General features: G+C 53.0%; 3 protein-coding genes across 4 annotated transcripts in view; 2 read left to right on the top strand and 1 right to left on the bottom strand.

Moving 5' to 3' along the window:
- HTATIP2 (HIV-1 Tat interactive protein 2) overlaps positions 1-2,303 on the top strand; it is a 3,357-nt gene extending 1,054 nt beyond the window's left edge. Inside the window, exons 3-6 of the mRNA XM_026853982.1 lie at positions 33-157; positions 236-373; positions 1,134-1,195; positions 1,780-2,303. Coding sequence (XP_026709783.1) covers positions 33-157; positions 236-373; positions 1,134-1,195; positions 1,780-2,005 — 551 coding nt within the window. The 3' untranslated portion in view covers positions 2,006-2,303. The remainder of the gene's footprint in view (positions 1-32; positions 158-235; positions 374-1,133; positions 1,196-1,779) is intronic.
- Positions 2,304-7,437: 5,134 nt separating this feature from the next.
- RGS5 (regulator of G protein signaling 5) lies at positions 7,438-20,275 on the top strand. Its single transcript, XM_026853716.1, has 5 exons — positions 7,438-7,555; positions 12,932-13,042; positions 15,424-15,485; positions 15,595-15,761; positions 16,262-20,275. Exons 1-5 carry the CDS (start codon positions 7,512-7,514, stop codon positions 16,421-16,423), a joined length of 546 nt encoding a protein of 181 aa, XP_026709517.1. The 5' UTR covers positions 7,438-7,511; the 3' UTR covers positions 16,424-20,275.
- A 796-nt stretch (positions 20,276-21,071) lies between these two features.
- The window catches only part of RGS4 (regulator of G protein signaling 4), an 8,298-nt gene continuing 1,872 nt past the window's right edge, over positions 21,072-27,497 (bottom strand). The window contains exons 2-5 of one of the 2 annotated variants that reach the window (XM_026853713.1): positions 25,405-25,509; positions 24,394-24,455; positions 23,487-23,653; positions 21,072-22,957 (exon numbers count right to left, since the gene is read on the bottom strand). In XM_026853713.1, coding sequence (XP_026709514.1) covers positions 22,706-22,957; positions 23,487-23,653; positions 24,394-24,455; positions 25,405-25,509 — 586 coding nt within the window. In that variant the 3' untranslated portion in view covers positions 21,072-22,705. The remainder of the gene's footprint in view (positions 22,958-23,486; positions 23,654-24,393; positions 24,456-25,404; positions 25,510-27,497) is intronic. The other variant, XM_026853715.1, reaches the window with a different exon arrangement.

Here is a 27,497-nt window from a genome sequence, read left to right as displayed (position 1 = left end):
TCAGGGGGGGCGGCCAGGGCGGCGGCGCTGAGCCCCAGCCTCCCCGCAGGAGCAGGCGGTGGTGGACTTCGAGCGGCTGAGCGAGCACGCTGCCGCCTTCCGGGGACACGATGTTGGCTTCTGCTGCCTGGGCACCACCAGGGCCAAGGCTGGCGTGGTGAGTGGAACCGCCGGGGGACACGGGGCCCGGCCGCCCCCTCCCTGCCACGCTCACCCCCTCTCCCTTTACCCGCAGGACGGCTTTGTCCGCGTGGACCGGGACTACGTGGCGCAGGCAGCAGAGCTGGCGCGGGCGGGGGGCTGCAAACACTTTGTCCTGCAGTCGTCCCAGGGGGCAAACCAGCACAGCCGCTTCCTCTACCTCCGCGTGAAGGTGAGGGGGCACCTGGGGTGGGCACGTCCCGGGACACTCGGGAAGGAAGCAGGAGCGGAGCTGTCAAGGGATGCAAATGGTTCTGAGGGTCCTCCTGGTGCTCGTGCACAAGGGGGTGAGGGAGGGGGGCTGGCAGGACAGCCACGCAACTGGCTTCGTCCAAAGCAGCACAGCACTCGCAGCATCCACCTCCCTCTTCAAACCACCAGAAAGACCCACTGGGGTCTCCAGCCCGGCTCTGGCTCCCCAGGCCTATGCTGGGATGGCTTCACAGTTACATGGGGAGGCTCAGGGCCGTGTCCAGCTGAGACATGAACTATCCAGGAGTGGAGAGCCTACAGGCTCCCCAGGTGGGACCATACCCATCACAAAAGGCTTTTTCCCCTAAATGTTGTGTGCTGCAGCTCCCAACTTTTGCTGGACTCGCCGCTGTCTGACGGTGCCTTGTGCCAGGACGCCTGGGCTGGACACTCTGTCCAGACGCTGCCTCAGGAGTGTACAGTTGCAGTTAGCCTGATGGTTGCAAGGGTGCGCTGCTGACTAATGGTCAGTGTGTCCACCATGGATGCTCAACCCCGCGCTGCATTTTCCTGGAAAGCTGCTTGCTGCCCAGGCGGCGCCTGGTCTGGACCAGCTTGGCACTGGCGTTATGCCATCCTGCTCACAGCTTAGCAACTCTCTCCTGCTATTTCACGGGACAGCAGAGATGGTGCTTGCAGTCATCCTTGTCTCTTTTCATCCTGCCCGACTGCTCTGACAGGGGGAAGTGGAGAACCTGGTCCAGGCTGTGGGTTTTGATCGCTGTACCATTCTCCGGCCAGCGTGAGTAGCGGCAGAGGAGGGAGGGCACAGGACTCAGGTGGAGGTTTGCCAGGGCAGTGGGCTGGGAGATGAAGAAAGGGAGAAAGGATGCATAAGGGGAGGGCTGGGGAGAGAAGTGAAGAAAGCCACCAGCTGCAAAGGCAGCTTCTGGACAAGCATAGTGCTTCCCAGTGCTGCAGGGAGCAAGCACAGCAGTTTCCCATGCCTGACCCAATGCTAATGTCACGTGCCATGCAAGGAGAAGAGTCTTGGGTTGAAAGCAGAGGTTGGGTGACATAGGTCAAAGCTTATCTCCGCACAGACCTTGACCTTTTGCAGGGGACACTTACCTGTATCCTTTCAGCTGTACTGTGCTCTTGCTGCTTGGGAGTAACTGGCATTCTGGTTTTGGCAGCACTGCTGGGAAATGAGTTCGGTGTCACAGGGCTCAGCTCAGTCACATTTCAGGACCCTGCCAAAACCCCATGACCCCTACATGGGTTTAGAAAGCTGGGCTGGGCCCGCAGTGCAGCTGGAGAGCCCAGTCTCCAGCTTTCCCTGGAGGATGGTTTCAGCCTGACCCACCTTACCTCCTCACTCTGCAGGGTGCTGCTGTGCAAGCGCCAGGAGTCCCGGCCCGGCGAGTGGATGGCCCAGCAGTTTCTGGGTGTTGTGGCTCGGGTCTTCCCCACCGCTTACTCGGTGCCTGTGGAAGTGGTGGCCAGGGCTATGGTGGCCAGTGTGCTGCAGCCAGACAAGGGGAAGGTGGAGGTGCTGGAGAACAAGGCTATTCACGAGCTGGGAAAGGCACTGCCACAGCAGAGCACATAGAGCAAAAGGGATGGGCAGGAACGGGCTTCATTCACCATTCAGATGCTCTTCTGGGCCAAGAAGAAATGCATGCATGGGAGAGGAGGGGGGTGCTTGCATGGCTAATGTGGAGATAGAGGTGTACTTTGCATGGCAGCCAATTCTGTCAAGTGATCAAAAATGCAGGTGCTGGCTGGTGGGTGAGGAGAAAAATGTGCTCTGCTGCCTGGATCCAGCACGCTAATCTGGGTAAAAATGGTGTAATCCAGGCAATTTCTTGAATTCAAGCCTTAAATAAAATCCTGTGACTGGTCTGTTTGTGCCAGCTTTGTGTTGAAATTGGTGTCTGTCACCTGTGTACCACCAACCCAGCTGCATCTGTTCAGATTGTGTCTTTTGGTGATGCTTCAAGGAATGCAGAGGCAAGTGGCTGTGCTGTAGATGGACACAGGAAAGCAGAGACAGCACACAGCTGCCTTTGCTGGGGCTGCACCTCGCTGAGCACAGGGCAGCACCAGTGCCACTTGGGTAGCGGAGCTGCTGGAAGCTCAGCAGCAGTGGCTGAGGTGCCTGGAGTGGTGGCTCTGCCCCCAATAGATCTCTGCAAACAGGCAGCCTGTCTTCACCCATCTGCTCTGGGCGCAGAGGGATGGCTACAGGGGGAGATGCTGCGGTTTAGACCTGGGCTGTCACTTGAGTACCTGTAGTAGCATAAACACCATGCAACTACTTGCATTGACTCAAAGCTGCCTGTTCCTGCAGTTCCTCAGCCCCATGTTCCCCAGGGTGCTCTGCATGTGCCAGAGGTGAGGCCAGCCCTGTGCACATCCCAGGGTGAGCTTGCCCCTGCCCCGTGCTGCCCGGGTGCCAGAAGGGGAGCAGGACCCTGATGCAGGCACAAAGCAGGCATGAGGAGCAGGGCCGTGTCCCAGCCACAGCCGTTCTCAGGCCTCGTGCACAGGGTTGAGGAACTCTGCAGCTCCACAGCTGGGACGCAGGGCTTGCGTGACTCCTGAATTTCCGGCTGGCCAGAGTCCCAGTGCTCTGGGTAATGCTGCTTTTCAGGGTTTTCTCCTCTTTGACCTCACTCATGGCTCCTGTGTCAGTGACTTGGATGCAGCAAGCAGAGGGAGCCAGGATCCCCTGTCTCCTTCCTTCTACACAAGTGTTTTAATCCATCGGTCTGGACCCCAAAAGCTTGGTGGAGGCAGTGCCATGGTGTAATCCCATGCTGTGTGTTACCAGCCTGACTCAAAAGGTAACAAATGACTATGGAGCTATAATTACTGATCAGATTGTGTTGGTGAGAGCAAAATCAGTAAAGTAATACTTAATGTCAGAAGGAAAATGAGAAGTAGGCTGGCCTTAAAAAAGGTGATGTGGTTATACAGGGGAGTGAAAGACCTGGAGTGGCAAGACCTTAAAAGAAGTGCAAATTGCAGACACATGAGAGAGTAAAAAAAGAATACAAGCTCTGGAAAGCTACAGGTGAAAGGCAGACCGCAGGAGATTTGAGGAAAGCATCCTAAAGGCATAAAAACTAATCATGACTATATGAGAAGCAGAAAGCTCTCCAGAGAGCCCTAGAGACACCATATGATCAGGCTCTATGAGAAGGAAAGGCCCATCACAGAAAAAACTTGGTGAGTTGCATTGACCTTTGCTGTGAAGGGTCTCACGTTAGGTCCATTCCTTAGGGGACCTACATTTGCATGATTGTTCCAAGGCACCAGGGGGAAAAAACAATTTTTAACCCCAATTTTAGAACACATGGTTAAAAATCTGCCAGAAGGAATGTTCAGATGAACTGCCAAATACTTGCCTGGGTGAGAATTACAGTGATCCCTCTACCAAAAGCCAATATTGTTAAATATGATGATAATTTTTAAAAAGTTCCAGTGGGAACCAGGAAACTGCAAAGCAACAAGGCTACCTTCTATAAAAGGCAAGTTGTTAGAAAGGATAATAAAGTCTTGAAATAACAGAGCCTAGGATAAATCTGGTGTAATGGGAGATTCCATGTGGTTTGTGAGGGGGCAGTTGCAATCACAAACCTAGAGCACTTGGAGGAAACCAGCCATTGTGTACACAAGACAATCTGATCCTCAGAGTGCATTTGGATCTCCAAAAGGCTCTCCCAGAAGGGCTCTTAAAGAAATTAAGCTGTCGTGGGAAGACAAGGAAGGTCTGGATTTCTTATTGGAAATATTTTCTTAGCACTCTAAAGCCTTTAAATGCACAAACCAAACATTCCTTACTGGACAAAGGTCTGTGGAAAATACAAGCTATTTCTGTGTAACCCCTGTTTCTGCTCAATGGTATATGGTTTCTTTTCCAGTGTTTCAGATAAATCTCTGCTAAAATGCACAACTGCAATCCCAGTGCATGGTATAGCTTCATTATGACTCACATGAAGCTTCATCGCTCATTTTAGACCTCAATTTCCCCAGCTTGCTCTGTATGTTCATTAAACCCCCACCCTGGGGCAGTGGAAGAGATCATAGAGCATTGGTCACTGAACTATGGCAGAGCCACAGCACCAGAAGGATTTGCCCACCCAAGACTGAAAGAGGTAAAGCAGGTAAAAGTCTTTAGGGGTCGACCCGATTCCTCTGTGGGGTCTCACTGGGCAAAGCTCCAGGCTCTTCCAGGCAGCAGAAGGTCTGCAGAGCTGTAGCCATGCCCCCGGCTTTCCAGGGGCATGCAACTCCGGCTGTAGCTGGAAAGAGAGCATGTGAGGGTGCTCGGTGTCTGCTGGAGAGCATTCACACAAACCGCCTGATCCCACAGATCTAAGCTCTCCCGGGATTTCCAACGCTGACTTTATTACTGAAGATTAATGATAAAAAATAGCTGTGTTCCCAATGGCTCTGCAGCCCAGCACACGGCTGCAGGGGTTTCCCATGCAGTCCCATGGCTCTGCCGCCCTTCCCAACCCAGTGGCTGTGAGAACCACTGGTGACTCTCACCCACCCCTCACTGTCCCCTGCTCCCCTCAATGCCAGGGTGCTCAGCCAGCTGCTAAATCACCCTGCAGGCAGCACCTTGGCTTCATAGGAGCTTTTAATAGCAGCCACGGACCTGGCAGGCACTGACCTGGCTCTGAGGTACCCTGGTGACATCCCTGCTAGGAAATAATGGCCCTGACACGCTCTCCAGCCCTGAGGGCAAGTGGCACAACCCAGCAAACAAGGCTGCAGGCCCTTGGAGAGCAGGGGCCTGCATCCTAACTGCGGGGCAGATGGGGCACTTGGGCTGTGGGCTATTTCCAAATTGCAGTGAGGCACCTCCATGCTAGTAACAGAGCCTCCCCATGTGAAAAGGGCAAAATGATAGCAGCCTGTGAAGAAGTACCTCCATCCTCTGGGGCTGTCATTGTTTCCTTGCTCCATCTGCAAGGCACAAAGTGGGCTGGTGGGCACATCAATGCCAGGCAGTGGGAAGGTGCAGCCCCCAAACCCTAGGTCCGGCACCTCTGCTTGGGTGCATCCAGCAGTCTGTAATCAGCCCAAACCCCATTCAAGCATCTCATCCTCTGAAGTTTTAGGCTGCACTTTTTTTCATTCATTTTCTATTACAAGCCAGTAAAAAGCTAGTCCAAGCTCTCCAGGGAGGAATGGGTTCTAGCAGACTTCCAGCTTTTAGTTACTGCACCCACATGCTGAATCACTGGCTTGCTGCATAATCTCAAAACAGCCAGACAGGACTGAAATGCAGGTCCAAGGTCCATCCAAGAGCCAGAGCCACATACACCAATAACACCACCTAGTGAGAAAAGAGGACCCAGGGCTGAGTTTAAATGCACCCCTGGGCTAAGGAGGCAGGTGGGGCTGGTCAGGGCAATTAATGTCGTTACAGCCCTTGGGCTGTGGACCGCCAAGCTGGAAGCAAGGTTGCCTGTTCCATTACCCAGATGCACATTCTGTAGGCAGCCGAGGTCAGGGATGGGCACATGGCAGATTTTCAGAGTGAGCCCTGAGCCCACAGCCCAAGTGGGATGTCCAGGGGTGCCCTGGCTGGGCTGGAGCAGGAGGTGGAGGCAGAGGGGAGCTGCACGCCCTCTGCATGTGCCTGTGCCGAAGTGGGTGTAATTGCCCAGGCACCTGTGTGGAGTGGCAAAGGCCTGTGTGTGAGCAAGTCCTGCTACACAAACCAACAGAGCTGGTGCTGAGGCCCCTGAGGCCACCTGGTGTGTGCTTGAGGATTTTCCCCTTGTGCTAGCTCTAGTCCGGCTGCACAGACCCAGGCGACAAGCAGTACCCTGGGTGACCTGATGAGGATGGGCTGTCGCATCCCGGCTGGAAGGCAGGAGAGAAATGTCTGAGGTGGCAGTGGTTACCCTCTCCATGCCAAGCACCGCTAAGCCGTGTTAGGAGTGACTCCATTGCAGCTGCTGGCGGCAGCTCATCCTGCTCCTGAGCAGCTGTGGAGAGACACCAAATCAGGGCTTTGGCTATGGGGCCATTCGGAGCCAGGCTGGTCCCCATTTGCCATGAGTGGCCTCTCAGCAGGTGGCCTCACTTGCAGGGGTTGCACCTACACCGTGTCTGGGTGCCTGGCTGATGCTGGGAGAAAATAATTACACAGATGTTGTGACTATAGGGAGGCCCTGGCTCTGTGATTGCAAGTTAGTGGAGCAATCAAAGGGATCTTATCCAAGAAAACAGAAACACTGTGGTGCTGGGCAGCACCTAAGCTTTAGGCAAGTGTGGGGCTGCATCCCAGTGGGGCAGCGCCATACAAGGGGGAGGCAGGGACTGGTCACTGCTCAGGCCCTACATCCTGCATCGTCGTGGGCAGCTCTGTGTTCTGGTGTGTGCTTTACTGCTCTGAGAAGGGGGTTGGAAAAAGGGTCTGAATTTTCCACATAACAAAATTCTGGGTGGGAATTCTTTTGGGCTTCATCCAAGTGTCACTGTCAGATCGAACTGAAACATTTGCTACAATTAACAGATGTGTTTATTTGTAAGCTTACATTAAAATGAATTTCTTCTGGAATAGAAGTCAATGTTACCCACCAGCCAGTAACCACTGTTGAAGCTGTGGATGTTTTGATATTAACCACAGCCGTGAAATCAACAGCAAGACTTCTCATGAGCACTTTTATTTTTATGGAAGTGACATTTTTTATTGGAAAAAATCTTGCTTGAGTGAAGCATTTCTACTTGGCTTTTCTAAATACTGACCTGGACCCTGATATATCATTAAGAAGAAACCCTGTGGTCTTCCTGAAGGCCCCCAAATAGCAGCTTGGCCCTTCCAATTTGATTACCTGATCTCACCCCAGAAAAACCACATTTTTTTCCCCCATGTAAGCTTAGAAAGGAGAAAACAAAATCCAGAAGCCGCCAGGGCTGGGGCCAGCTGCGGCAGGACAGACAGCATTGGTTACAGGGCTGGCGGGGGTCCAGCTCCCAGCACTATATAGGAGTGAGGCGGGAGCCAGACTGCAGACTGAGCCGCTGCTGCCTGCTTTAGCCATCGCTCACACTTTTCTCACAGCTGAGGAAAACTACAGCCTGCCAAGATGTGCAAAGGATTAGCAGCGCTGCCCCACACGTGCCTGGAGAGGTGAGAGCGGCCAGCTGGTGCGGGGATGCTAGGGGGGACTCTGCTTCCCCACAGGGCTCTGCTGGGGGACAGCTGGGGGCAGAGAGGTTCTTCCTACAGCACATCCCCATGATGGACATCTCCTACTGGGACTGGGATTGCCCAGCTCTGAACTGGGAGGGAAGGGAGGCTTGCTGCCATGGGATCAGCATGATGCTGTGAGTGGCTGAGACCCTCGAGGGGGCAAATGCTGATCTAGTCCCAAACTCTCTCCTCTGTCTTGGGAACTTCTCTGCTAGGCGAGTCTGGGCTGCCCCAAACCCACTCCTCAACCCCAGCTACTCCCCTGTGTGGGCCTGGAGAAGGAGCACTTTGTCCTCAGATCTTAATATTTGCAAAACATGATGGGGGTGGGGGGGGTTGATGTAGCAGGAAAGCCTTTCTGTGGCTGCTGAGCCCTGGCTCCAAAGTGCCTCAAAATCTGCTTTAACTGCCTGTATCTCCCTTGCACACAGATTAGCTGGCCCTGGCCCCTCTCACGAGGATCGGCTTGGTGCGGAGTGCCTGCTCTCTATAGCTCGTGGCACGCACCCTCATTTTCAACTTCATCCCCCTCCGCCCCATGCTTGCCTCAAAACCTGCCTTGGGAGGTGGTGGTGCTTCCCTGGCTGCTCTTAGCCCTCAGGAACCCAGGCAGTCTCCAGCACCCTGCCATTTCCATGCTGAGCAAAACCTACCCTCTCCTCCACTCCTGTGGAGCCAGGGGGGCTGGTGAGAACAGAGGTGCAAGGGGGGCCATAGCACAAGGCTGGGGTCTCCCTGTGGCAGCAGGGCGCTCGATCCTTCACCAAAGGAGGAAACCTGGTAAAAGACTTTACATGTGAATTACCCAGTGAGGGTGTCCATGCAGCTGAAAATGCCTTAGTACCAGTTTTTTAGATGAGAGCGAGGGTGGCATTTGCTGTCCTGGGGGAGGTCAAGAGAAGTCCCCATTCCCTTCGTCAGCTGAAGCGGTGCCACTGGAGGCTGATGCTGCTTGCCTAGAAGCAAAGCAAATTTCCGTCACAGGCAAACAGACGCATAGGCCTGTGACAGTTTCTTTGTTTGAAACGTACCTTTTGGCTATCCTGCCCTCCCCATGCCTTGTCTGGTCTCCTGCAACCTCCTGTGCCATGGGTGTCCAAGCAGCACTCTTCCAGATGTTGGTTGATCCACACATTTCTGCTCTGGTGTCATCTTTGTTGTCACTCTTATGCTACTTTCTAGTACTAAATTAGGGGGTTTTTTCCCACTGGTGCTATGCTGATGCTTTCATTTACCTCTGTTGTGCCCTCAAATCGTCAGTCTTGAAGGCAGCTTGACTTACACTTTCACACATGGAGTTAGGATTGGGTTTTTCTCATGTGCATCATTTTGTATTGCTCCGAGGCATTTCAAGAGCTGCTTAATTGCCAGTCTCATGAGACCCTCCTGAAGTTCCTCACAACTGCTCCCCAAGTGTTGTATCCAGTAACGCAGTATCTCCTGCTTGGCCACTGACCCCCTTTTCCCCATGCGCGTGATATGATTAACAGCACGGTCCCAGCTCACATTCCCCTAGGACCGTCCCCACTGAGGAAAACACACTCTGTCCCCTACGTGTTGTGTGCTACCTTTCCCACACTGTTCCCCATGAGATGACCTTGCCTCCTGCAGCTGCCTGGGGTTTGGAGAGCCCAGCCAAGGTCCCCTGCAGACCCAAGGGGCTGGTACCCCCTGACTCTCCCCAGGGCACGTCCTTGCTGGCCTCTTCAGAGAGGGCTGATAGGTTTGAAGGAATCTCTTCCTACTGCCAAACTGCCTTGACTCCTCTCCAATAGACCATATTTGTCCATGTGTCCACCACAACTCTCTGATACAGCTGCTGCTGCCATGCCCATTCAGCATTACACTTGCATCTTTATGGCTCCTCAAACCCTCCCTGGAGCCTTTTTCCCCTCAAGGGGCATTCCCTCTGGCACCTCGCTGCCCTCGGGCACAGTAGCAGTTTAAGCTTTCAGCTATAGCTTTAACTTCTTGGAGCTTCTTTCTTTTGTTTTGTTTTTGAAGCTGGAGTTTCTCCTGGCCCTCCCCAGCAGCCTTCTTGTTCTTGATGTGTTTGACAGAGCCCGTATTTTCTTCTAATTTTTCTTGGAAGCTGTTTCTCAGACTTTTTCTTGGCTTGCTCTCATATGTTCTCACACTTAACCTTCCACAGTTTATGGTCCTCTTGCTTTTTCTCACTTGGACATAGTTGGGGTTTTTAAGGATGCCTTTTTGTTTATAACTGTCTTTTTTTACCCTGCTGTTTAGCCTTTGCTGAAGCCTTGCTTGAAAGCTTGTAATACATCTGCTGGAGGATGCCAGAACAATGTCTTTAAATAGTCCTTCCCTCCCGCCAGCCCGCTCAGACCTCTGGCTGTCCTTTGTCGCTTCCTTTCAACAAGCTTCCTCATCTCTGCCATCTCCCCATATTTCAAAAAGGTCTCACAGCCAAGACTTGCTTGGGGAGGGAGAGGCTCTTGCTGCTGTCCCCACACAGGGATCTGCAGGGCTTCAGCAGGGTGGGCAGCTGCTGATGGTCCATCAACAGCACCACAGGATGGAGCCATCCAGGGACCCCCACTGGGAGCAGCAGCAGTGGGGCTGCAATACAGGGCCAACACCAACTCAGGGGACCAGGCTGGGGAGAAGCCCACATACAGCACAACCCCAGGGAAAGTGGCCCCAGGACTGAGCTTAAATGGAGCCCCCAGCCACAGGTAAGGTGTGGGGTTCAGCTGGAGCTGCTCAGGGCCATTAAGGTCCATTAGTGCCCTTTGACCCTGGCAGATGTTGGCCATAAGTCACTGTCAGAGAGAGGGAGTTGGAAAGCAAGTTTTGATTTAGGTCTAAGTGTTATCCAGGAGAGCACTTGCTGCTGTGTGAAGATCCAAATCTTGCCCATGTGTTGGCCTTGTCTGCACCAGGGTAGGGGGGTTCCCAGGTCCTGCTCAGAAAGTGACAGAGACCTGGTCCTCTCTTCCCACCTCCTTAGCCTGTCATATGTTAGATTTGGCTCTCAGTGCACCTGCTCCCAGCACAGCAAGTGTCTTCCCCCTGCCTGCTCAGGACCCCCCGACATCCACCACCTCACCTTCAGAGGTGGGCAAACACCTTCCCCCTTTCTCTTCACCCCTGCTCCTGCCAGACAAAACCCCTGCGATTGTGCACACAGTCCAATTGCCTGGAGGGGACGGTCCCAGGTGCACAGCACTCGTCACTGGCAGCGTGTTGGCCACAACAGTGTCCCCAGCTCTGCCCTCCCGAGTGTGGGGCAGTGGCAGGGAGAGGGCAGGGTCCCTCTCCCTGCCACTACCCAGAGTGGCAGCTGGTGTTCCGGCTCAGCCCCTTTTTGAGAGAAGCTCCCTGGGCCCACATGTCCCCTTCCCTGCAGGGATCTGTGGCCACAAGCACAGACCTCCAGGAAAGCAGAGACAAGGGAGAGGCTGTCCTGCTCCATCGGCTTTCCTGGGGCACCCTCTGCACCCACCCGTTGCTTTGGTGCTAACGGGGCTGCAGCTCCTGCCCCCTTCACCTCTCCTCCTCGCCACAGCTGAGCCAGGGGGGTTCTGGCACGGTAGTGCCAGCCCGTGGGGTGCTGAGGGACACCTGACACTCATAGGAGAGCCAGCCCCGGGCTCTGGGCATCAGGAGCCAGCTCTGGCTTGGGCCATTTATCCACACTTTATTTATTTATTAGAGGGAGCAGGATGAATGGTGCATAGCCAGCATCCCTGTCCCAGAGACACCTTGGTGCAGGAGCATGGGGAAATCATCACCCTTCACCTAAGGTTCTGGTCTTTCCAGGCAAGATCCACGTTTTCTCGGAAGCACGAGCAATGGACGTTGTCCCTGTAGCTGCAGATATTTTCCATGAAAATCATTCGGTTTATGGGTCTGCGCTGCCCATGCTGTATACCCATTGTGGGCTGAGCTGCTCACTCCAGCTGGCCCTGCTGCTTGCTCCTGTGTGAGGACAGCTGTCACAGGCAGGTTTCTGCAGCAGAAATAGGGGGCAGCCTGTGGGGGACAGAGCCCACACCAGGTCTCAAAAAAAGTCACCGTGGGAGCTGGTGGGTGGAAAACCTAAACACAGAAGGAGTTTTACAGGGAGGGGAATAAATTAAAGGAATGGAAATGAAATAGCAGACATAGCAAGGGAATGATCATCCACAGAGGGCTTCTGAGAGTAAACTGCTGAGAGCAGAAGCACAGTGAGCCCTGAAACCGGGGGATTGCAGCCCAGCTTTGACAGCCACGCCATGGCAAAGGCGCTGAGCCCCACCGGCCCATGGGGAAGTGCTGCGTCCTCTTGCTCTCATTCACCTCCTGTGCCAGCAAGATGACCTGGAAGACACCAAATGTTGCTGTGCCAGGAAAAAATCCTGCCCTATAAAGATGGGTTTGGGGGTATCCACTTTTGCCCCTTTATTTCTTTAGTCTTATGCCATACACCTGAGTTTTCTCTGCAACAGCTCAGCTTGCTCTGGCTATCACCCCCAAGCTGCAGTGAAGGGGAGCCTCCTCGGTGGCTTCAGATGCTCAGGACTGCCTTGCAAATTGCATAGCACAAAAGGGAACATTTTGTGAGACATCTGGACCTGCTGTCAAGCACCAGGACCCCTCTTGTCTCTACATCCTCCAAATGGAGGTCTGGAGCATGGCCTCGGGGCAGCAGTGACTGGCACGGTGGCAGTCAGAGTACTCCAACTCTGAAAACACTTCTTCTCTGCCCACGGAAAGCAGCATTAAGGGGTGACTGATGAATCCTTCCCATTGCAGACATAATGCTTATATATTATCTGTATATACACTCTATATATCTATAGATATATAATATTAGGGCACCCTGCTCTGAATGCTGTTGGCAATGTGGGGCTGGTGGGCAGCATGTGGGACGGGACTTGGTGTGGGGCAGGCACCACCCTGCAGCCCAGCCCAGCACCCTGCACAGCCTCCTCTCTGCAGGCAGATCCTTCATCTCCTCACCAGCATTTCCTACAGGCTCATCACTATAGAAACTGAGTGCTGCACACACATCCCCTAATTCATCCTCAGAGCAGCCCGCCAGCTCCACTGATACAATTATCCCAGCCACAGATGGGGACAAAGCAGAGAGATCAAGATCAAGAGCTGCCGTTAATTCTGAGTGCTCGATTTGAAACGCCTCAGCCAGGCGCCTTTACAGCATTAGGGTCCATTTGTTCATGTGTCATTAATTACACAGCTTTGTGCCTCACCAGCAGCCATGCTGGGGTCTGTGTGGGTGCCAGGCAGGGATCATCACCACTGCTCCGTCCCTCTGCCTGATCTGCCTCTGCTTGTCCCCTCTCACAGGGCCAAGGAGATCAAGACCAAGCTGGGCACACTGCTCCAGAAGCCTGACTCAGCCATTGACTTCATCATCCCCTACCCGGAGAAGCCGGAGAAGGTGCCCAAGGCCCAGAAGTGAGTACCACGACAGGGTGGGCTGTGCTGGCACCTGTGCCCAGCAGGCAGGATGGGTGTGAGCCTTTTTGGGATGTGGGGGAGCCGAAGCCCCGCCTGCGGGTGGGCACAGCAGGCTTCACATGGCAGGCAGCTCGAGGCATGCTCCTCGTGACCCACTGGCTAGGTGTGGGCTCAGAGAGTTACGTCAGGGCAGCATGAGACGTGTCAGACCTACAGCTTTTCGGAAACCAGATTTCTCATGGAAACTCAATTTACTTTTTATGAGATTTCACATTATTCAATAAAGGTTTTGCTGGAGGCATATGGCACTTGGACTACTCTGAGTCACCTGCCTCAGCACAGAGGTGCCAGCCTTGCACAGCCTGCTGGCTTTGGGGTGGCTGCGTGTCCCCAAGCTGGGTGCACAGCCCCATGGCTTGACACCTGGATCTGGGCAGCTCTGCGATGGTGGCACCTTCTCACCTTATTGCCTTCACCCTGAGCCTCTGCTCTCCAGCACCAAGATGGTTTAATGACAAAGCAAAGCAGAGGCAAAGCTAGAGAGGCTGATGGGCTGTGCTGCAGGATTAGTAGTTCAGAAGACACAAAACAAACTTGAAAATAAATGTTAGCTTAAATCTAGAAGCAGGATGGCATCCTGGACGTAGGATGATGGCCTCACTCAGGGTAGCTCCAGCCCAGCCTTGAGCAGCTGAGCCAGGTGTCTGAGCTGCAGCCCTGGCTGCTCTCCTGCCACCCTTCAGCCCTGCCACCATCAGATTTGTGTGCCTGTCCTGGGGATCCGTAACCCTGCCCCAGGGACTTGCTCCCTGCCCTCCAGCTGCACCCAGACACACACAGTGCTGCAGAACCCAGCTCTGACAGCACGCAACTCACTTTCTGGAGGTAGGAGAGGCTGACTGGCCCAGTTTGTTCCCAGTGCCTTGGGATTTGTCCCCATTAGCTGTCCCCGCAGAAAACTGAACATCTTCACTCCTGCTGGCTGGAGGAGTTGTTTTCTCCTGCACTGTAGCCTTGGTATCACTCACCCATCAACATCTTGCTCACAGTTAATATCATCCCTGTGTCATTCAGATAATGAAAAAGTGAATTTGGTAGTTTCCAGGAAATCTGGATTGTGTTGGGTCACTGCATCGATGCTCCCCCTCACTGGGGTGGCGAGATGCCTGGCAGGAACATGAGGACAGAGAGAGCTTTTGGGACTTGATAGCAAGCATAAATGCAATTTAAGGTCCAGAAAGTGAATAATCAGAGCTCCCATCATGGTCTTTACTGCTGGGCGTTGGTGGCTTGATGACAAGTGAGGGCTGGATACCCAATCTGAGCAAGCCTTGCATTTCTGCTGTTCTCCTCTCCTTGCTGGAGCCCCTGCACTTTCGCTCACTGCTGAAGCACCAAGGCCCCCAGGACCAGCAGGCTGTCCTGCCTGCTGCTCCCTCTCCAGCCCCACGGATGCTCTCCTCACCCAGAGGGTTTCAGCCCTGACAACGTGTGGCCCTTGTGGCAGCAAAACAAGACCGAGTGCAGTGCTGCCTGTGGGGAGTGGATGGTCTGACCATCGCTGCCGTGGGAGCTGCGATGCTCTGCAGTGAGCCCAGCGCTCAGTGGCATGGGGGGCTTCTGTTCCCTTCCAGCACCAGGCAGCAGGGAAACCTGTGCCCCAGGGCGCCTCGGTCAAACTCCTTGGGGCTTAAAAAATCCCAAAAACCAAAACCACAAACAAAAAACCCCACAAAGCTCTTTCATCACATTACATGCATTGCATTTATAAAGAAAAAAAAAAAAGGTGGAAAAACCATGCACACGAAAACCACTGAAGGTTTTCACTGGGGAGGGAGGGAGCCGAGGCCAGCATCCTGCCCCGCTGCGGGGCGTGGGAATGGGACAGGCAGGCTGTGGGAGTGGAGGGGCACTGACCCCCGCCCCAGCAGCACAGGGCTGGAATGATCCGCCCCCCTGACCCCCCCAGCGGGGAGCATCCTTCCCCACCCCAGCAGGAAAACATAGGGAGGCTTCCCAGCTGCCTGCAGAGCGCCTGCTCTGCCCTCCCATGCATGGGTGCTGGGGCAAGTAGGGGACCCGCAGCTGCAGAGGGGACTTGCTGTGCAGTTCAGCTACATCTCTACTCAAACACAGGGGAATTTGCCCACCCAGCCCAGTCCTCACCTTCTCTGGCACTCGGCTCTCCCCAGGAGGGTACTCGTGCTGTGATGCGGCAAGCATTCCCATTGTTTGATGATCATCCCTGCTCTGCAACAGTCTCCACAGCTCGTTATTCCATTCCTCCCCATTTTTAAAGGAATTATTTAAAAGCCTGGAGCCCGGACAAGGGCTGTGGGATGAGCATGGACCACCTGGGCTTTCTTTACTCCCTTCAGGCCATCACCAGAGGAGGCTCTGCAGTGGCGTGATTCCCTGGAGAAGCTCCTGCAAAATCCCTGTAAGTTCACATTCCCATGTGGTCACACCTCCCCGTCTCCCCAGTGTTTAGTGAAGGCTTGGCTTCCCTGAGACCACTGGTGCTCAGAAAGGGCTTTGCCCCCCCGCAGATGGGCTTGCCAGCTTCCGCAGCTTCCTGCGCTCAGAGTTCAGTGAAGAAAATGCTGAGTTTTGGGTTGCCTGTGAGGACTACAAGAAAACCAAGTCCCCCATGAAGATGGAGGAAAAGGCCAAGAAGATCTATGAGGAGTTCATCCAGACTGAGGCACCCAAAGAGGTCAGTGGCCACAGGGCAGGAGATGGCACTGGGAGGGATGAGGCTGCTGCCAAGTGGCCTCCATCCCGAAGGAGAGTGATAGCTGCAGGGCACCTCATAACATGGCTGAGGGACTCAGAGGGCTGTACCCTCAACAAGGGGCAGCCCTGTCCCCACCCTTCACAGCCCTGGTGCCCCTGTTTGCATGTTCAGCCTCTGCTGAGCCTCATGCCTCCCGTCACAGGCACTTCCAGCACATCCCACCCTGTCCCCCTCGCCCCACAGAGGGATTACTTTAATTATAAGGGATGACAATTTACAGTAATCCTTCTCCTTTAGTTAGCTTTGCTGCAGGATAGAAAGACCTCATCCTTACAGATTTGCCACCAGTAATTCCCCCAGATAAATGAACCTGCTTCAGTCTCTCCCCATAACCAGTGGACCAGAGCCAGTGAGGGGAGATGCCATCACCTGCCCCTCACAAAGGCAGAGTCCTCATCCCTCTTACACTTCCATCACAGGTCAACATCGACCACTTCACCAAGGCTGTGACCATGAAGAACCTGGTGGAGCCATCACCAAGCAGCTTTGACATGGCCCAGAAGAGAATCTTTGCCCTGATGGAGAAAGACTCCCTGCCCAGATTTCTGCGGTCGGAGATTTATCAGGAATTAATCAAGTAGCAACGTGGCAGGGCTGTGCCAGGCATTCCCACTGCTTCTGTCTGAACACCTGCCCCTTCTCCTGCAGCTGCTTAGCTTTCTTGATACCACTCTAGAAGAGCACTCAGGGGCGTTGCTAAACATTTCCCTTGTGCTTTGGACTGTCAGATGTCCTAACATTTCCCCTCTTACAGTCTCTTTCCTCTCCCACAAAAGACCAAGTAGCAGAAACCCCTGGTGATCCTCCCTGGGTTTGGGACCCAGAAGGGCGGTGGAGCAGCCCCAGCCTTGCAGTGACTGGGAGTCACCTGGGCAGCCCGAGTGTCCCTGGTGCTGCAGGGCCTGGTTTTAGTTGGAAGCTCCAAGGTGCTGGCTCTGTCTTCTTAGGAATTCTTAGGACATGACAACTTTTCTCCCAGTTTTTCCTATATTGCTGGCTTGTCCCAGGCTCGCTCCCTCCTCCCAGCTTCCCAGGGTGTTGCTGAGGCTGCACAGGGCGCCCTGCGTGTGCTCCCCTCCCTGGCAGGGTCTGGCGCACCAGCAGCCCCGTTGTGTAGGGTGGGGCACGTCCACTGCGTGACTGGTATCACCTTTTCTTCAGAAAGCAGCCGATCAGCAGGCACAGAGTGGCTGTATGGCAGGGACAGCGGTATGGCAGGGACGGCTGTACGGCAGAGCTGGGAGCTGCACGGCCATGTGCCGCAGGGTGCACCTGGCTGGCACGAGGGATGGACAGAGCGAGCCTGCGGCACCACTTCCCCAGTGACTCCACTTGCAGTCAGCTGTGAGACAACCTGTTTGCTTCACCCTAGAGACAGTAAAGAGGATAAAATGAGATCTGTTTGCTCAAAACACCGGGACTGTTTAGCAACCCAGACCTCCCGCTCGCTCCAACCACTTGCATGGCGTATTGAGCTCACAGTCTGCAGCCCATGGCCGTGTCCCCAGTGCCTACGTGCAGCCCTCAGCCCTGGTGTGCTTGGATTGCAGCTTCAGGGGTTGCTGCAGTGGTTTCTTGTTCCAGATGCTTCTCTCTGCAGTAGGCATGCCAAAGTGATACTTCTGCACAAACCCAGCTGAGGGGCATCGATTAGAGGAGGGAGGAAAATCATGTTTGGGGAAAAAAAGCTGCAATTGCAACCATTCAGGTCCAGTTAAAAAAAAAACCAAAACAACAAAAAACCCAAACAAACCAAAAACAAAAACAAAAAACCAAACCCAAACCATCATTGGAAATATGAAAAATAAACCCCTGGCTTCTTGAACAGACAACAAACTCTGCGGAGTTTGTGTAGCCTGCATGTCTCCTGTCTCCTCCCATCTGCCCAGGGCATGTTTCCATAAGGCTGTCTCCTAAAAAGACCAGCTCTGTTCCACTGATTCAAAGCCAGCCCACTGTTCGCTACCAGAAGAAATCACATCTGAGGATGGGCAAGGGCATATGTGAAAGGCAGCTGGGGTCTCATTTCAGCCTCGAGGTGAATGCGATGAATGCCTCGCTCCATGGGGCCTGGACGTTTCATCCCTGTGATGGTTTCCTGGTGCAGCATCCGCAGGGCTGTGGCTTGCACCGAGCACGCTGCAGGGATTGAGCTGGCCAGCCAGCAACCTGACAGATATCGGCAAAATCACAACCAACAATGCTCCCAGCAGGCAGCAATTGGACTGGCCACCCCTGGCTGCTCAACCTCAACTGCAAGTCATGAGACTCCATCTGAAATGCAATAACATAAACATCATGTTTGCCAGACTCTTCAAGACTTTCAAAATCTGATCAAAACCCCACCAGCCCCAAATATTTACATGTTGTCACTATGGGGATGAAGAAAAATACATCCCAAGCTGCAGGAAGTGGGCTGCTTTTCCAGGCAGGGATGGCAAGGCAGGGGAAGGATGGAGGCTGTCACAACTGTGACTTTTTTTCCCCTCTGGAGCAAATGGCCTGGGAAAGCCGGTGCTGGAGTGGTAATGGGTGATGCTCACTGGGCATTCCCCTAGGGTGGGCATGGGGGGCAGCTTGGGTGGCCCCAAAGAGCTCAAGGGAGCCCACGAGCGGGAGAAGGGTCCCGTCAAAGTGGCATAGGGTTCCCTGGCAGCATCTGCTGCCCAGAGCTGGTGGGTGACAAGGGGGAGGCAGGAGCAGGGCTGGGTGTGGGATGTGGGGCTTGGCCAGCCCTTCTGCTGCAGGGTGCTCCCACTGCCTCTGCCCCCTGCGCAAACTGCACCCTCCCAACCATGAACTGGTGTCAAGACAAACAGGTTCAGCATGTTCAAGCTCCCTATTCATGGCATGACTCATAGAAATGCAAAACCAAACAGGCTTCCCTTCAGAAAGACACAGATCTTTCATTTTTTACTTAATCATTTGGCAGCTATTTCCAGATACCCTCACAAGTTTCACAGTTAAACGCTAACACTGGGGTGCTGCCGGAGGCCGGCTTGCTGCACACCATCAAAACCTGAGATGTCACTAGCTGCAACAGGGAGAAGGTGTCTGGGTATGCACGTGCTAAAAAGAAAGGTGGGGGCTGGATTCAGGAGAGGTGAAACAGTTGTACTGGAAATCCTTCCCCAGCTTGATTTCTGGCCAAGATACTGGAAGCCTACTTTAGGGAGTGATCGAACTGATGTCAGTGAGTTACTGGGTGGCCATCACATGTGGCCCCTGAAGCGTTCAGAACTCTTGAGAAGTTGTGTTTGTGTAGAAGGATCGTTTGGTTTATTACTTGGGCAGGCTCACCCCAGAAAGGCAGCAATGCCTGTACCCACCCCACGGCCAAGCTTTCCACAAGCCCAGAGGTATTTACTGTCAGGCTGATACCAACCATTATATTTCTGGTAGAAAATAATTCCTGTAGTTTATTACTCTTGCTCTCAAGAAATGTGGCATATGTATGAGCACCATACACACAACACTGTACATCTATATCCGTATAGACATATACAAGTGTACACACACATATATACATACTCCTAACACATGCATCTGGATCCCCAGTGAGTAAGAGAGCCAAAAAACCAGAGTTTCTGGATATTGTGCTTGGGGTCTGTCGCAGAGATGAGCATGTGTGGGTTTAGCATGGTCCCAGACTCCGTTGAGGGAAACCTGAGTCATCCACCTGAGTGAACATTAAGGTGCCTCTTCCAAAATAGCCTCTGAAATCACCCTGTGCCCGTGGCCGCTGGGTGCCCGCAGCCCTGGTGCCTGAGCTGGTGCAGGAAGCAGGTCTCATGCTCCTCGAGGGACCCCAATCCCTGCCGTGGGGCAAGGCAACCCCATGCTGCAGCCAGGGGCCCTCAGGCATCAGGTGCTGCCTCCGTGCCTCCCTGGCACCGGCTCCTCACCACAGGGACATGCGGAGGAGGGCTCCCTGCAGCTGCATCCCCAGATTAACTCCAGGGGATTGCTTGCCGTGTGTTTTCAGGTTAATTCAGTGACCAAGACCATCGCACTTCACTGGCTATGGTGTGAACCACCCAGCTCTCCCACAACGTGCTGAGGCAAGGCTCTGCCTGTGCTGCCTGGCCCCAACCCTGGGGACTGCTGAAGCCTCCGAGGCAGCAGCAGGAGCTGCCTGCTGCCCATGGGGGGCTGAGGGTGTCCTAGGGCTCGCCCAGGCTCTCCCCAGTCCTCGGTCACTCTCTGGAGGGTGCCAAGTGCTGTGGCCAAGAGCTGGCCTAAGGTCAGGAGTGAGGATCAGCCCCTCACCCCCACCGGCAGCAGGTTTTCAGTCTGACATTCTCTGCGTGATTGCCATTAGAGATTTTCAGGTAGGGAAGATGCGGGGCGCTGGTGTGCACTGAGGAACTGGTTGTGTTAACCCATATTCTTGTACCACTCAGTAATTGACACATAAACATGTATTTCTGCTTCTTTCTTGCTGGACTATTCATTTTGTCTCTTTGCACAGAAGGAGCAGTGTTTCCTTAGTCTCTACAGGGAATTCCCAAAACTTGTGCCCAAAAGCCCTGGCAAGACCAAAGGCCTCCGAGAGCTTCTGCTGCATCACATGTGGTGGTTTCTCAGGGAACTGAAAAGAGAATAAAAATATCATCCAGGAGGCTGGTCCAGAGGAAATTCCCCAGTGCCAGCACAGCACAGGCACCCCCAGCCCCACTGCCAGAGTGCTGCCTCAGGCTTCAGCTTGCAGAGATGGCTCACGCTGCAGCAGCAGCTGTGGTGTCTGCAGGGGCAGGAGCTGAGCAAGAGCCAGCCCTGCGCACCTCAGAGCCAGCCCCACAGAGCCAGCCCCGCGTAACCCCAGCCTCACCACCTTTGGCAGCAGCTCTGTGCTCTCAGGGTTTGGGCCCAGGGAGAGGTTGAGCTCTGAACCAAAACATGTTCCCCTCTGGAGCTCTAGGTGGGAAAACATGTGCAGCGAGGAGGTGGGTGCTCCTTCAAGTTTCCTCCTCCCAAGACTGTCAAGGGGCCTCATGTTCACCCCAGTGCCTCGGCAAGGACAGGTGGTCCCTGTGCTGAGCTCACTGTCAGGCACAGCACAGAGCCCACAAAGCCCAGCATCCCCCAGGATCAGGGTGTAGAGTGTTTCTGAAAAATATAATGGCTGTTTCATCTTTCCGTAATTTAAAACAACCTCTGAGTGAAGCTGTTTGTAAAATGACTTTTTAGAGTAACCTTGGCCAATGAATTAGATCTCCATGCATTTTCTTTGGTTCACACAATGGCATTTTAGAAGGGACTAATGCAAACATTTTTATTTAGAATGTATTCATCATTATTTAAATATCAATACAGTTTTTGCAATAGTTATCAAGAGTTCCCAGTACCAGGGGAAAATAAAACGTAGCCACATGCTTGGCTATGTTCAGAGCTTTAGCAAGCCTCTCCATCTCAGCTGAACATGCAGGGTGTTATGTGCCAGTACAATCCAATAAATACAGAATAAAGCAAATGTTAAAAGAAATGTTTCTCTGTGGGCCTGGGATTGCCTGCTGGAGATCCACAGCCTCCTCCTGCCATGTCAAAATCCCGGTGTGAGGACTGTTGTCTGGACTGGGATGCAGGGTGAAGAATACACAGTTGTCAGAGCAGCAATATCCAACTAAGGAGAGCCCAGGGGCTGGGGGAGACTGTGACACCTGGTACTGCAGCCCAAGACAGCAAGCCCTGCACCTATTTCCACCTATTTCTTGTGCTTCCAGCTGCAGGTCAGTATCATTCCCAAAGCCCCCAGTGAAGGCCATGTCTAACTGCAGTGCTTAAAAAGCTGCCTTCTGGCAAAGCCCAGGAGCAGTAATGAGACCGACACATTCTTCCTACCATCTTCAGGAAAAAAAAGTGAGTCATGCTGCTACTGAAATACAAACGCACATAAAATTTAAAAAAAAAAGACATTTTCAAGTACTCCCATGCAGGGCCTTTCTTCCCTAGCTGTTGTGCTTGTGGCCCTACTCTATCACAAACCATTCCATATAAGCCAGGGCAGGCAGATAGCTCTCCAGAGTCAGCAATATACACCTGCCAGTCTGGGAGAGAAGGAACATGTTTCTGTTCTGCTCATCTACAGTATTTAACCTGGGAGCATGAAGGACACAATTAATAACATATAAATATGAACCTCCCTCATAATAATAGCTTTGTACAGCCCTAGGAAATATCTATGGCCAGCATAAACTAGATACTACAGGGGAAGAAGCAGCCAGACGGGCGGGCTTCCCTGTGATAGTGGCTGCGGTGATTGAGGGAGGCTGTTTGTCTGAAAAATTTTGGTCTCCCTTAAGAAAGAGTAGGAGCTCTTCCTATGTCCAACTACTGTAATGTAGCACAGCCTGAGTTCTGAGCAAATACCACTGAAAGCCAAGACATTTGGGAGGTATATGAACTAAGGACCAGAGCAAGTCCTTTCCATATAAGCTTTTGCCAATTAGAAAGGGGAGATGACAGTCCCCAATGCCTGCCTTGGCTTCCTCTTGCCCCTGTTCCTTGCTCGGTGTCACACTGCAGCCCAGTGCCTTGGTGGGCCGTGCCGGGGCGGAGCGTGTGCTCCCCCGCCGCACACCAGGCTGGCAGGGCTCGCCAGAAGCACAGCGGACATGCAGTGACTGCATCCAGCTTCCATGTCAGACACAGACTCCGGGGCTCCTACACCAATGGAGTCAAAGGAGGGTTTGCTACACACACTGAGCCTGGCTTGGGTTACAAATGCTGGCTGTTGCATGACATGGGGTACAACTGGGACATTAGACAGCTATTGGAGACAGCTCTGTTGCTTCATGCCAATGAATGCCTTTGCTGCCATATATTCTTACAAGAGCCCAGCCCACTCCTGCCTTGCTGCAGGTTCAGGCGCACTGAGAGATGATGTTAGAGTTGCAGTCTAAGGCGTGAGTGTGGCTTCTTTTGCAGTTTTCAGGCCCGCAGCTAGCACCAGGTGGGCTGACCAAGTCCAGGTAGTAGGGGGACTTGAGGAAACGGCGGTAAGAATCCTTTTCCATGAGGGTAAATATTTTTCTCTGAGCCTCATCAAAGCAGGACAGCGTAGGCTCCAGCATATTGTGGCTTGTCTTCTCCCGTGTGCACGAATCCAGGTTCACCTGTGGGCCAAAGGGATGGCGTAAGTAGAATTTGTCTCAAAAGTGGTTAGTATAGGTAAAGGAACATCCAAGTGTCTCTTCCCCAGGCATACGCAAGCTGTCCTTGATGGGCAGTGGTCTGAAATGGTGGCTGGACACCCCGTGGCCTTGGCAGAATCTGTGCAGCTGGATACCAACACATCTCTGCTGCCAGATGAACTGTCAGGGGAGGCTGACAATATCCCTCTGGGATGCAGCCAGCCAGGAAACTCAAGCAATTTCATGGGAGCAGCTGCAACACTGGGAATCATAGTCCTCTCAGGCTTCTCCCATTTGACTGTGCACATGGGATGGCCACATGGTTGTAACTAAACCCACTTTTTCTCTATCCAAGTTTAATATGAAAGCAATAAAGATGACACCATGTGCTTGCTAACTAACAGAGAAGTGGTATCCTTCAACTCTTGTGAAACTACCAGATCTCTACATCCCTGTGCTGCTAGACTGGTTCAGGATTTTACTTTTGCCCAAGAATGTTCTGTGCATGTACCTCTTTTGTTGCCTGCACTGAGATGAACTCATCGTAGATCTTTCTGGCCTTGGGGCTGAGCTTGGCTGGTGACTTGGTTTTCTTGTAGTCCTCACAACTGACCCAGAACTCGATGTTCTCCTCACTGTACTCAGATTTGAGAAAAGCACGGAAAGCAGCCAGTCCTCCTACAGATTGTTCAGAGGAAAACCAAATCAGGAAAGAGTGCTGGTTCCTGGATAGTCATACCTATGAACCTCAGCAATTGTGCATTCTCCTTCCCAGAGATGAATGAGCAGCTCCCCTGGGGCTAACAGTGGGGAAGCTGCCTGCCTCCATGGCAGTGGCTCATGCATGTTGAGGGAGGCTGGAATTCAGACAGGCCTCCTGGGATGTCACACATGGATCCTCAGCTGCCTGCTCCCCCACTGCGACCTTCAGCAGGAGAACACAAGCAACTTGCGTGTTCCCAGGAGGCCCGGAGGAGACGGCCAACACACACCATCAAGTCTCGGGCCATGGGAACAGCACAAGGGAAACTTCAAGGACACCAGTGTAGCCTGGAACCAATGAGAAGGCAAAGTGTCCCACAGGCTCAGCTGTAAACAGTTTCTTCACTTTTTGGCTCTTTAACCCACTGTTAATTGTGTGCTGCAGTAGTGTTCCCACCTTGCACAGGGGCTAAACCTGTTGCTCTCACAAAAGGGACAGCTCAGACGTAGGCCAAAGCCCCATTCCTGATACCTTGGGATTGCCCCTTGTATCTGACCCTTCACCACCCCTCCCAGAGGCCTGTGTGGCCAAAGAAGCTACTGTGTAGTGCAGAGATGTAAGATAACGTCCCATGCCCCCGCCAGGGACTGCTCAGCACGCACACTCTGCAGGCAGCACCCTCAACATTTCCAACAGAAGGGACTTCTTTACTTACTGTCATGTTGGATCAAGTTTTCCAAAGAGTCTGCCCACTTTCTGACTTCCTCTTGGCTAATCCTAAAAGGACACAAAGGGAGAAACATAGGGAAGATTTAAGGGGAGTACAGAAAGGACAAATCTGGCATTTTGCTCAGCACCATTAGAAAATACCATTCCCTGATTGTTTCAAGAGCATACACAAGAGACCAAGCAGGAAATGTCTGCTTTACAAAGACCCCTGGGGATCCACACCTAACCTACAGAAATCCAGTTTGCAATCCCTGTCACCAGCCATGGACTGGAAAGGAATTTTTCTGGAAAAATTGTTGGGGACTTTGTGTTTATTCTGTGACTAGCTGCATCTCTCAGAGGGGCATGGACCTGGGATCACTCTTACAGTTCATATCAGTAAACTCCAAAGGGCTGATTTCTTTAACCTTTCAGGGGAAGAGTAGCTATGTGGAAGAGAGAGGAACATGGGAACTAAAAAGCATGTTTGCACATCCTGCATTCATTCCCCTACCATACCAGAACATCTAGGGCTCACTTGTTCCAGGAGCATATCTTGACCTTTGGTCCTCCTTCAAGAGGATATAAGCTACCTGCACCTCAGTGAGAGCAGCAATACACTTGACAGGCTGCACACTGTTTCCTTTGCCAGTACCTCTGTGCAGCTGTGCGGACCATTGCACAAATCCAACTCAAAGAGCCAGTGCTGCTGATACTACAATGTGTCAAGTCGCAGTCTTGTGATGACATTATTCCCCTGTGCAGGAGACTGCACAAGTCTTTCCATGTGCACATGCATACTGAATCACAGAAATGTTGGCAGAAAGGGAATTCTAGTTCAATCTTCTTCATGGAAAGGTACTATCAGGACCTGAGGACTATTCCACACTCGATTCAAACACACAGGTGTTCAGGAGGTACTGGGGAGCAGCAGCAGAAATGCTAATGAAGTTTAGCTCAGTGAAGATAAATATTGCAGGCAGTCTGGGCTCAACTATGTGGCAGCATCTGCTCTTACCTCTGGCTTGAAGATATTTTCTCCTTCTTGCCTTGGGAAGAACTGTAGTCACAGGAGTCTGACTTCTGCAGCAAGAAGCCCAGACGATGCTTCATGTCTTTGGCACTGAAAGGATCAATTCAAGAACAAGATGAAGATAATGCATTACAACTCCCTCTGCAGCCTCCTCACTGGCAATAAGCTCGTTCAGCATTACTCAGTGACACAAACGCAGGTCACAGCTAGTGACACCAGTGCTGACTTTCCACACCTCACATAATGCACATTTCTGTTGCTAGACAAATACAGCAAAGTCAAAGAACCAGTTTTTCACATCCAACAGCACCATTTTCTTGCTGAGAAGGTCATCAGCCCAGAGAGAGGTCTGGCAAAGAGGGAGAAGCTGCTGTTTGCCTACTGTTTATTTACAGTTAAAATATTGTGATAGAAAGGCATCACCATGATGTAAATGTGTCACTCCTACCTGAGCTGATTTGCCCAGCTACCAGTGTCCAGTTCTTACACGCTTACTAGTCCTTTCCTGCTGCCCTTTGCCATCTTCCCACCTCATCATCCAGCCACAGTAACAGCAGGTCCTGCCAGGCCACCCCACCAAGAGCCTTGCCTGTGACAAGAGGGCAGGGACGAAGCGAAGGGCTTAGAGCAGGACTGTGTGGTGAGATCAGGGGATGAGCCAGGAGCTTCACCACAACCAGCCCACACGGACTGTAAGCTATTCCCTTGCTCCACGGCGAGCTCCTGTGAGGATGCATCCTTAATTTTGTTCTGCTTTCCAGCATGCTCAGGACAATTACTGCCTGATGGGGCAGCACCTAGATATGCAGCTGGTGTTGGCATCTCTCTGGATTTCCTTCCAGTTTAAGAATGAGGGGGCAGGTAAATCAGTCCTGCTTGCTCAAGGGCACGAGCCCTGGCCTGCTGCAGAGTGCAACAATAGCGTAAGCAGGAAATTCTTCTCCTGTTCTTCAGACTAGAGCTGGAAAAGAGCAAGAGGTTGTGCCGCAGGGCTGAGCTCCAGTAGCTGCTTAGCCTTCCCACACTGCTCTTTGCTCCAGCTATAGCACCCTGTCAGTGGTTCCAGTCGTATCTTATCTCACTGCTTCCTTGTGCTCATAAATGTTTCCTTAACAACTCCAGCACTAGGGTGAGAGTGAAGGAAACTCAGCTTCTTCAGAGCAGGGTGTGTATGACCAGGGCCAACATCCAGGCCCTGCCCAGGCGGACACAGGCCGCTCAGTGCTGCCAGGCTCAGCTGCCTCGCACTGCCATGCTACCTGTCCCCAGAAAAAGGAGACGGCTCAGGTCTGCAGAAAGGCAGCAGCAGGAGGAACCAAGACACTGCTGCCTGCAGCAAGTCCCACAGCTTTCTAGGAGAGAGGGATTTTCTTGGGAATCCTGGACAGAAGTGGTTAAAAGATGTGAACTGTTTTTTCTGTGCATTTTTTCAAATCTTTTTTTTTTTCTCCCTGTCAAATATTCCTGAAAATTGGGGGAGAAGGTATGAAGATCTTTTCCTCACATTTTCCGCACTTGTTTTCAAATCGACCACGAGTGGAGAGCTTTTTCTCCCAGATGGGAGCAGGCTAAGTCTCACTTTGCATTTTCCCTGCCCTCCCCACTGTTCAGCCCCTGGGAAGCAGCCTCAGGAGCACTCTGGGGGCATGAGGGGCCAGAATGGTAGCGCTGCACCATCAGGGACCTGTGCTACTTGCAGGGGCTGGAGGAGCACCGAGTTTTGTGGGGCTGGTGCCATTCTGGAGATGTGGACCACCTTGCTGGGGGTCTCCAGGCCTCAGAGCACCTGAAAGGGAGTAACACCCCTCCGGCATGCTTGTGGCCCCCTTGCATGCACAGAGACCCCCTGACGCCAGGCTGTGGGTCATGTCATGCCACCAAGGGCACGTTTTGGGGGTGTACAGGCTCCGTTCTGCTAGTGCAGGGGTGTCTGGCCAGTACCACATGGTGGGGTGCAGCCAGACCCTGCACCCAGGCAGGGGTACAGCTCAGCCCATCCTGATCGGCACCGCACAAGGGGGCTATGGCCAGCCCCACTCTGGCCCCACGGTGCTGTGCACCAGGGGTACAGCCTGACC

The sequence above is a fragment of the Athene cunicularia genome (genome assembly GCF_003259725.1).
Source record: "Athene cunicularia isolate RWA chromosome 8 unlocalized genomic scaffold, athCun1 chr8_part1, whole genome shotgun sequence".
NCBI lineage: Eukaryota > Metazoa > Chordata > Aves > Strigiformes > Strigidae > Athene > Athene cunicularia.
Note: the sequence above shows the minus strand (reverse complement) of the source record. Positions and strands in the feature narration are given on the sequence as shown.

Coding starts and splice junctions, on each gene's coding strand:
- RGS5 (XM_026853716.1), top strand. CDS start 7,512: ATGTGCAAAGGATTAGCAGCGCTGCCCCACACGTGCCTGGAGAG. Junction 7,556..12,931: donor CCCCACACGTGCCTGGAGAG/GTGAGAGCGGCC, acceptor CCCCTCTCACAG/GGCCAAGGAGATCAAGACCA. Junction 15,486..15,594: donor GAAGCTCCTGCAAAATCCCT/GTAAGTTCACAT, acceptor GCCCCCCCGCAG/ATGGGCTTGCCAGCTTCCGC.